We start from the raw sequence: 8,905 nt of genomic DNA, 5'->3' as shown, positions 1-8,905 counted from the left end.
TCCATTAGTTCGGACATGTGGGGAGAAAATCGTTAGACCAATAAGAACCGTCCACCTCCGCTTTTGGACTGAATTCAGTCCCAATTTTCAAGCCAAATAGCAGTTTTCTTTTTTAATCAAATTCTAAATTATTAATTTATTTAAAGAAAAGTACTTTTAAACATGAGTGGGTTTTTTCAGATACGTGATTAAATGAGTACAATAAATATTGTAGGTGGAATGTCTTGAATATATATCATAAAGATAAAATATGTTCATACTTACATAAAACAATCCTAAAGACACTAGTGACTATTAAAGGCCATAGGAACTACTCAAAAATCATTTGAGCAAGTTTCACTAGTTTTTTCTTTGTTGAAAGAGGTATACCTATTGTGACCCAAGAAGTAAGAGATCATGGGAACCAAAGTTATGGTTGCTCAATTGCTTTCCTATATATAGTTCTCAATCTTTTCATTAGTTGATAGTTTTTTGTTAAAAGAGAACCAATTCCTCTTTCCCTGGATCAATGAAGCTCAAACATATTAAACTTGGGTACCATTACTTCATATCTTATTTTATGTACTTTCTCTTCATTCCATTACTCTTTATCTCTTCATCTTATCTCTTGCAACTCACTTGTGAAGATTTAAGTGAGCTATGGAACCATTATTTGAATTTCAAATATCGTGGTCTAATCTCGTTCTCATCTATACCACTCTTTCTTGCTCTACGTTACCTCATAATCACTCGTACTAGAAACATATACTTAGTAAATTTCACATGTTATAAGCCTAAATCTGAGCTAGCTTGTTCTAAAGAGAGGTTCTTAGAGTTATCTACATTACTTGGAACATTTAATGAAGATAACTTAGCATTTCAAAAAAAAATTGTTGAGAAATCAGGATTAGGACCGGTGACTTACTTGCCGAGATCTTTGTTAAGTGTACCGCCTATTCCGTGTGACGAAGAAGCCAAGAAGGAAGTGGAGATGGTTATGTTTGGTGCAATAGATGATTTGTTGCTAAAGACTGGAGTGAATACTAAGGAGATTGGGATTCTAATAGTAAATTGTAGCACTTTTACTAGTACACCATCTCACTCAGATATAATTGTCAATAGGTATAAGCTTAGAGGTGATATTGTAAGCTATAACCTGGGTGGGATGGGTTGCAGTGCTGGAGTTATATCAATTGACCTTGCCAAGCACTTACTTCAAGTTAGTTTTCTCACTCTCTCTAACATTTTTATTAGGTTAGGTCATAAGGATTCTGTTTTTTTTATAATCGAAAATTTTTATGTGGTATAAGTTTAATACGTTTATGATTTAGTTAGGTTCTAAAATAAGCAAATACGCCATAAATATTATTTACTTGGTCGTTATATTTAGGTTAGTTTTCTCACTCTTGTCATAAGGATTGTGTTTCTTTTATAATCTGAAATTTTATGTGGAAGTTTAACGACATATTTTTACGTTTCTAATATAGTTGGGTTCTAAAATAAGCAAGTAGGCCCATAAATATTATTTACTTCGGCGTTAAACTTTCCGTTGTTGTGTGCTACTATTCTCACACTCTCCCGTACTCTTGGCTTACTTTAGAGCCTAAATCGTGCATGTCTTTTATTGGTGTGTTGAGAACGCGCAACAACTTGATCTAGCAGATGGGTTCCTTACAAGATAAAGTTGTTGTCATCCACCTCAAAACCAACATGTTATCACAGAGAGGGCCTAAAAACCTATGTATTTAGTCATGAACTAGGCTTCCTTTTTTGTTCGTGTTACGTGAAAATTTGTATTTAAGTTTACTAGAAAGATAAACACATACTATAAGCACTCGTGTTCTTGGACAAAGTACACATAAATAATATTCAGATTCATAATACCTGAAACCAACTAAAAAATGCAATAGAAGAAAAAAACTATCGTTATAAGCTGATAATTTTCTGGTTTTGTTACAGACTCACCTCAACACCTATGCTCTAATAGTCACCATGGAGACTATCACATTGAATTGGTACTTCGGTAACGACCGTTCAATGCTAGTCTCCAACTGTTTATTTCGGGTTGGAGGGGCGGCAATTCTCCTCTCAAATAACCCATCTGATCGACACCGTTCAAAATACAAACTATTACATACAGTCCGAACACACAAAGGTGCTGACGATCGTTCTTTTGGTTGTGTATATCAACATGAAGACAAAGAAGGAGAAATTGGTGTTGCTCTTTCAAAAGACCTAATGGATGTGGCTGGTCAGGCACTTGAAGTGAATATCACCACACTAGGGCCCTTAGTACTCCCCATCTCTGAGAAACTTCTCTTCTTATTGGCTTTATTTATGAGAAAGTTCCTGAAAATGAAGAACATCAAAACTTATGTTCCTGATTTCAAGCTTGCATTTGAACATTTCTGCATCCATTCGGGCGGAAAAGCAGTACTAAATGAAGTTCAGAAGAAACTAGAACTTTCTGAATGGCATATGGAACCTTCTAGAATGACTTTATATAGGTTTGGAAATACATCTAGTAGTTCAATGTGGTACGAACTTGCTTACACTGAAGCTATGGGTAGGGTGAAAAAAAGCGATCGTGCATGGCAGATTGCATTTGGGTCTGGGTTCAAATGTAATAGTGCAGTTTGGAAAGCAATTAGAGACGTCGATCCAGCTGAAGAAATTGAAAACCCTTGGATGGAAGAAATTAATACATTTCCGGCTCATGTATCATAACCAGATCTCCCGATAGATATATATATATAAAGGGGATGTAGTAGTTGTTTAATTCATCAAGTTTTGATCAATAAAATTAAGTAAATTCTTGTGAGTTTTGGTTCTATAAGTCTTAAGACGGAGATCTAAAGGTTTTTTCTGAGTTTTTCGCTGCGTCATATCCAAAAGAAACGAACTCATATTAGCATATACTTGGCTCACCCACGCATATTTTTATACACGTACATCTTATAATCAATAAGAGTGCTGCACTTTCCTTTTTGTAACCCTAAGATATCCTTGTTGGGTTGCTTTTATCAAGTCATAGTCACATTGTAGCTTCCTATATGAGTAAACTCAAACCATGATCGAAAAACAAAGAGACATAGAATATTTTTTCAGTTTTATATATGTTTCACATTATATGGTTTTGAGACTTCCTTCTCGAAAACAGAGTAGTGTTCTATGATCAATTCTAACCCAACAATGGTTCCTTCCTTAAGCGGTAGCCTACTCAAAATCATGCTCTTCCCAACAAATGAAGTTTACAAATGCCATTGGTCAGGTCATTCCCCTAGCTCCAATCCATCAAATCATAGATATTTCTTTTCACTTTTAACAAACGGCACGAACAAAAAAGGAACACGTTTAAATAGAATACGACCGACAAAACTTGTAGGCCAAACTATCTAACAACAAATACTAGTAGTAAGATCAAATGGATGCTTTTATTTGGATTTACATGCATTTACTTATTTCATCCAATCCCACAACTAATTTTTACAGTATAGGTTTGCGTATCAATGTGCAGGCATCTTTATTATATTCAACCATACTATTTAAATAGGTTATAATTGCAAAAGATTATGTAGGTGAATTTAGGTGAGGAATCATAATTGGGCAAATACCCAAATCTCTAGTTGATAGACATTAGACATTTTGACCTTTTGGTCTGTATATATAATATATGCATGATGGAAAGGAACAGAGGACCTTAATTTATTGATTGATATCCAAACCTAACTAGTAATATCTCATAAAAAAAAACCTAACTAGTAAATGTTTGCCATGTTCCATCAACAGTTGATCTTCCTCCTCCTGCATGGCCTTGTTATGACAATGACAGGCCATCACATGACCAAATGAAAGTGTAATATAAAGAATGATATTTTTGAGCAATGAATTACTTGGTTGGGCTTAGGTAATATTTGAATTTTTTTTTTTTTTTGATGAGGAATTACAAAAAACTTACTAGATAGTTTTTTTTTTCATTAAATTTAGCACTAGGAAAATGAGAACATGCTTGCTGTGACATATCCGACCAAATCCTAGGCGGGTTAAAGTACGTGTCCTGTCATGATGTAGAGAACGTTCTTTCCCTATATCATGACATGACACGTACCTTGGCCGAGATTCGACCTGACATAGTAACTCTAGTGATAGCAATATAACTAGAAAATAAATATTGCGAAGACTTTTTCTCGAAACATGATGACTTCTAGATTTGAATATCTCATGGGGATAAATACCTATAAAATTCCTCACACTCCCTGGACTAAACCAGTCAAAAAGCACCTCTCCACAAATTTTGTTTCTTTCTTACCACCATGATGACCCAAGACTTCCTTCAATTCTCTACTAGGACTACCTATAGTCATTACCTCTTTAAACTTTGCAACAAACTTATGATCATGAACTTGAATCAATTTGCTATCGTACTTCTATACTCAAGTTTGTTGATTTTAATAGCTAGATTCTATTGTACGCGTACTCGTCGCGTTTATCTAGTTGATTTTGAATGTTACAAACCTAAAGATTCTTTGAAATGCAGCTATGAATCCTTTAATAAACGTTCCAAGAAGACAGGGATCTTTTCGGATGAGAGCTTGTTATTTCAAAACAATATACTGGAGAAATCAGGTTTAGGTCCTTCAACGTACTTACCAGAGTCGTTGCTTAGATTGGAAGGTGATCAAAACCAGAGCATGGAAGAAGCAAGGAAAGAAACTGAAAGTGTAATTTTCGGAGCCGTCGATAATGTTTTGTTGAAAACAAGAGTTTTACCTAGTGATATTGGGATATTGGTTGTGAATTCTAGCCTTTTTAATCCGTCACCGTCTTTATGTTCTACGATAATCAATCGTTATGGGCTTAAAAGTAGTATTTTGAGCTACAACCTTGCTGGAATGGGTTGTAGTGCTAGCATTACCTCAGTTGATCTTGCTAAGCAACTCCTACAAGTGAGTTTCTAACAAACATCCAAATGTCGAAAGAGTAGTAAGATTTAAATTGTTTTCCCCGCCGACTCCAACTTCTTTTTCAAAAATATTCGCCGGCCTCTCCTTTTCGATCCTCCATTTATGGGTTTCTTGGTGGTGGAATTCTAGCTTAAAAATCTCATGAAGTTAGAGCTCCATCAAAAGAAAAAACATGGTGAAACTCAATATCACCCTAACACAATCTTAAGTCTCACATTACTCGAGTAAGATTTCAGAGTATTCGTTTTGTTTGATTCGTGATATTTGACTCGTTTGAACGATCGATTCAGATTGAGTTTGCGTCCATTTGAGTCATACGAGCCAAATTCAGACGAGCCAGACAAGGTAGATTTGGCCAATGAGAAAAGAAAAAACAAATTACTACATCACCTTACACTTAACATGAGATTTGATCTTTGTGCTAAATATGCAGGTACACTCTAATTCATATGCATTAGTGGTGAGTACGGAGAATATCACACTGAACTGGTACTTGGGCAACAAACGTTCCATGCTACTCCCAAATTGTCTTTTCCGAATGGGCGGTGCAGCCATCCTCCTCTCAAACCGACCCGCAGACCGTCACACTGCAAAATATCAACTCGCCCACATATGCCGTGTAAACAAGGGTAACGATGACCGTAGCTACAAGAGCACATACCAAGAAGAAGATAACAATGGTACAGTGGGACTTAGTCTCTCAAAAGAGCTTGGTACAGTTGTAGAAGAAGCCTTAAAAACAAACTTAGTTATGCTAAGTCCATTAGTCTTACCCATATCAGAAAAGCTTCTTTACTTGGCAAATTTAATAGGAAGGAAGTTATTCTTAATCCAAATGAAACCTTATTTACCAGATTTTAAGTTGGCTTTTGAGCATTTTTGTATTCACCCAGGGGGAAGGGCATTATTAGACAAATTAGAAAAGAGTTTCAAGCTAAGTGAATGGCAATTGGAACCTTCAAGAATGACATTATATAGGTTTGGAAATACATCTAGTAGTTCAGTATGGTATGAACTTTCATATTCAGAGGCTAAGGGTAGGGTCAAGAAAGGTGATAGGGTTTGGCAAGTTGGACTTGGTGCAGGATTTGAATGCAATAGTGCAGTTTGGAAAACATTAAGGACCATTGATCCTGTAATGTGGAAGAATCTATGGATGGATGATGAAGAAGATATAATAGTTCCACATAGTTGATGGATACCTAAAGTGACTTGATTTGTTCATACAACTAGTGTCTGTTAAAATATTTTTGTTTTCCTCTTAAGTATTTTCTTTATAGAAGTAATCCGAGTATGGTTGTTAATCCTATAGTTACCTAATGAGTAATGTTAGGGATGAGTTGTTTTAATGTTTTTCTGTCATAAATTCCGCAAAATAACTGCCGACTAACTTTGGTCATCCAAACCATCCAAACTTATCAAGATAACTCAAACTTTTTTAAAAACAACTAGCATGATCAACTAGTCCAATGATTCTCTATATATTGAATATTGTAAACCCACCAACTAAAGAAAACACAATATTTTCTTCTCAATATTCTGTTTTGGATGTCCAACAGACTTATTGCGCCAGTACTAGACATAATACGGTCCAGAAACCCATACAAACGCACTCGTACATACAATAGTTCGAAGTAGGAGGCTATTATGTACTAAAATACTTTCTTTGATTGTATTAATAAATTTTAATCCTCATTTAACTTAACTATGATGAGCAACCCCAATGTCACCTCACCCTTTCAGTATTTGGTGGGAGTAAATGGGCTTTTAGGTCTTAAGGGGTGGCCTTCATTAGAAGAGCAACCCCAATGCCCCTGCTTATAAAGTGCATGCCATGGTTCTAAGATGTGCATCTCTTCATGGGGAAAGTGCATCTTGGAAGCGTGACGTGTTTCTGTTTAAGTTTGTAGTCATCCAACTCAAAACTAATTGACAAAGAGTGTAGATGACCTTAACATTATATTGCTATACCGTCTTTCTCTCTTGTAGGATTATTCTCACAACTTCCCAAAAGACAAACTTTAAGAGAAGAACATGGAAAAGTAGATGTCTTTAACAAAAAACGAGGCATTTTTAACGCTCCGCTCTCCCTCTCCGAGGGATAGTTGCCTTATTCTCGGCTCTCCCATAAGTCCTAATGGGCCAGGTTTGATAGGTTGTCCCTGTCTAATTTTTTTTTTTTTTTTTCTCTCAAAGGGTGGCCTACTTTTAGATTAAGAGATTTTTTTTAGCACTTCTCCTATTCTTGCTACAGACGCCTCCGAGAATCAAATTTTATAACGGAAAATTTAAATGCACTCACCATTTTTGTTTTTTGTTTTTATTATTAAACCATAAATCCATTGATAAGTGATAACAATCACAAGATTACATGATAGATAATTCTTATTCCTCTAAGAACTACATGAGAGTTACATAACTAAAGTTCACAGAACTTTTGAATGTAAAGTGCCTCACGATGGGAAAGGAATTGACAAGACACATACTAAAAAAAAGACCCTAAAGGTCGAAAAGTGATCCTTAAGATCGAGAATGAAAAGACTATAAAAGTCACAGATTAAAGACCTAAAGGTCGACAATAATAAAATTGCATCAATATTGTTATACTATAAAAGTGAAATCTTAATCGTTCTTTTCTCTTGTGTTGTAAATTCATCTTCAATCTTGTTGAGATGTTCATCGTAGAAATCGGCAACAGTGATTCTTCTTTTCTCACTAACATCTATATCCATACTTCCATTCCAAAAACATTTAAAATCACCAAAAAATGGATTATATCCTTCATCGAATTTAATTGTTGTAAGACGATCCATGTTGAAAAGAGAAGAACAAGAAGAAGAGGAAGAATCCAAAAAGAAGAGAGAATTGGCGATCTTGTTGATGATAATGATATTTCTTTAGAGTTAAGAAAGAGAGAGAAAAAAACTGTGTAGGATGGGTTTAGATCAAATAAGTTCTCTCTCTAAAACCTACACTCCAAGATCTTATTATAGATCTTGTTATATACACATGTAGGGTAACTTTTGTTGAAGTCAAAGGAGATGTGACTGTCGCAGGTAAAAATGGTAAGTGTATATAACATCTCTTTTTATAAGGGTGTTCACCACTTCATGCGGAAAGGGCGCCTTTAAGATAAGATTCCATAAGACTTCTTTTTGTTGTTGAGTTGTTCCATAAGACTTACCTATTAGGCTCCAATCACTTTGTTCGTTTTCTGAACGGAACTCGTATTCGAGTACTACACATTGATTCCATTCGATTTTCAACATGTTTTCTTCTACGTATGTTATTAGAAACGAATAAGGCGATTGGACTTGGTGATCTTTATGATGGGCTCTACTTTCTTCGCACGACCGTAACATTAGTTTTTTTTTTCTTTGCTATTAATAATGTTAGTAGTGAGTCTTTTGATGTATGTCATTGGCGATTAGGCCATCCTTCTATTTCACGTTTTAAGTATTTAGTTTCTCATATTCCGTGTATGAAATTTGATTATTTGAATAAAACGTCGTGCGATGTTTGTCATCTTTCAAAGTTTAAACGTTTATCGTTTCCTCTTAGTGCTTCTTCTTCTAAACAACCTTTTGGATTGATTCATGCCGACCTATGGGGTCCTTTTACGATTCCCTCTAACTCGGGTAGTCGATATTTTCTCACGTTAGTCGACGATTACTCCCGTTGTACATGAATTTTCTTAGTGGCTCAAAAATCGGACACAAATAAGTACATTTTTAACTTTACTAAATTTGTGTCTAATCAATTTCGTTCTTCCATATCAAATACCTCTTGCGGTTATGGTTCCATCCCAATACCTCAAATTCAAAGGTTTCGCTCCGATAATGAAACGGAATTCATGAACCATGAACTTCAAGTTTGGTTTTGTTCAAATGGTATTTTACACCAAACAAGTTGTCCCCATACTCCTCAACAAAACAGAGTTGTTGAGAGAAAGCACCGTCACA

General features: G+C 35.3%; 2 protein-coding genes across 2 annotated transcripts; both read left to right on the top strand.

The window, feature by feature from the left end:
- Positions 1-220: 220 nt before the first annotated feature.
- On the top strand, positions 221-2,800 carry LOC147570195 (3-ketoacyl-CoA synthase 20-like). Its single transcript, XM_086656739.1, has 2 exons — positions 221-1,198; positions 1,939-2,800. Exons 1-2 carry the CDS (start codon positions 509-511, stop codon positions 2,704-2,706), a joined length of 1,458 nt encoding a protein of 485 aa, XP_086512865.1. The 5' UTR covers positions 221-508; the 3' UTR covers positions 2,707-2,800.
- A 1,364-nt stretch (positions 2,801-4,164) lies between these two features.
- LOC147570194 (3-ketoacyl-CoA synthase 20-like) lies at positions 4,165-6,292 on the top strand. Its single transcript, XM_086656738.1, has 2 exons — positions 4,165-4,925; positions 5,377-6,292. Exons 1-2 carry the CDS (start codon positions 4,293-4,295, stop codon positions 6,136-6,138), a joined length of 1,395 nt encoding a protein of 464 aa, XP_086512864.1. The 5' UTR covers positions 4,165-4,292; the 3' UTR covers positions 6,139-6,292.
- The last annotated feature ends 2,613 nt before the right edge of the window (positions 6,293-8,905 follow it).

The sequence above is a fragment of the Eschscholzia californica genome, unplaced genomic scaffold (assembly GCF_041429995.1).
Source record: "Eschscholzia californica isolate CP2 unplaced genomic scaffold, dmEscCali1.0.p SCAF_1, whole genome shotgun sequence".
Lineage (NCBI taxonomy): Eukaryota > Viridiplantae > Streptophyta > Magnoliopsida > Ranunculales > Papaveraceae > Eschscholzia > Eschscholzia californica.
This window is presented reverse-complemented; position numbering and strand designations above follow the sequence as displayed.

Coding starts and splice junctions, on each gene's coding strand:
- LOC147570195 (XM_086656739.1), top strand. CDS start 509: ATGAAGCTCAAACATATTAAACTTGGGTACCATTACTTCATATCTTAT. Junction 1,199..1,938: donor TTGCCAAGCACTTACTTCAA/GTTAGTTTTCTC, acceptor GTTTTGTTACAG/ACTCACCTCAACACCTATGC.
- LOC147570194 (XM_086656738.1), top strand. CDS start 4,293: ATGATGACCCAAGACTTCCTTCAATTCTCTACTAGGACTACCTATAGT. Junction 4,926..5,376: donor TTGCTAAGCAACTCCTACAA/GTGAGTTTCTAA, acceptor CTAAATATGCAG/GTACACTCTAATTCATATGC.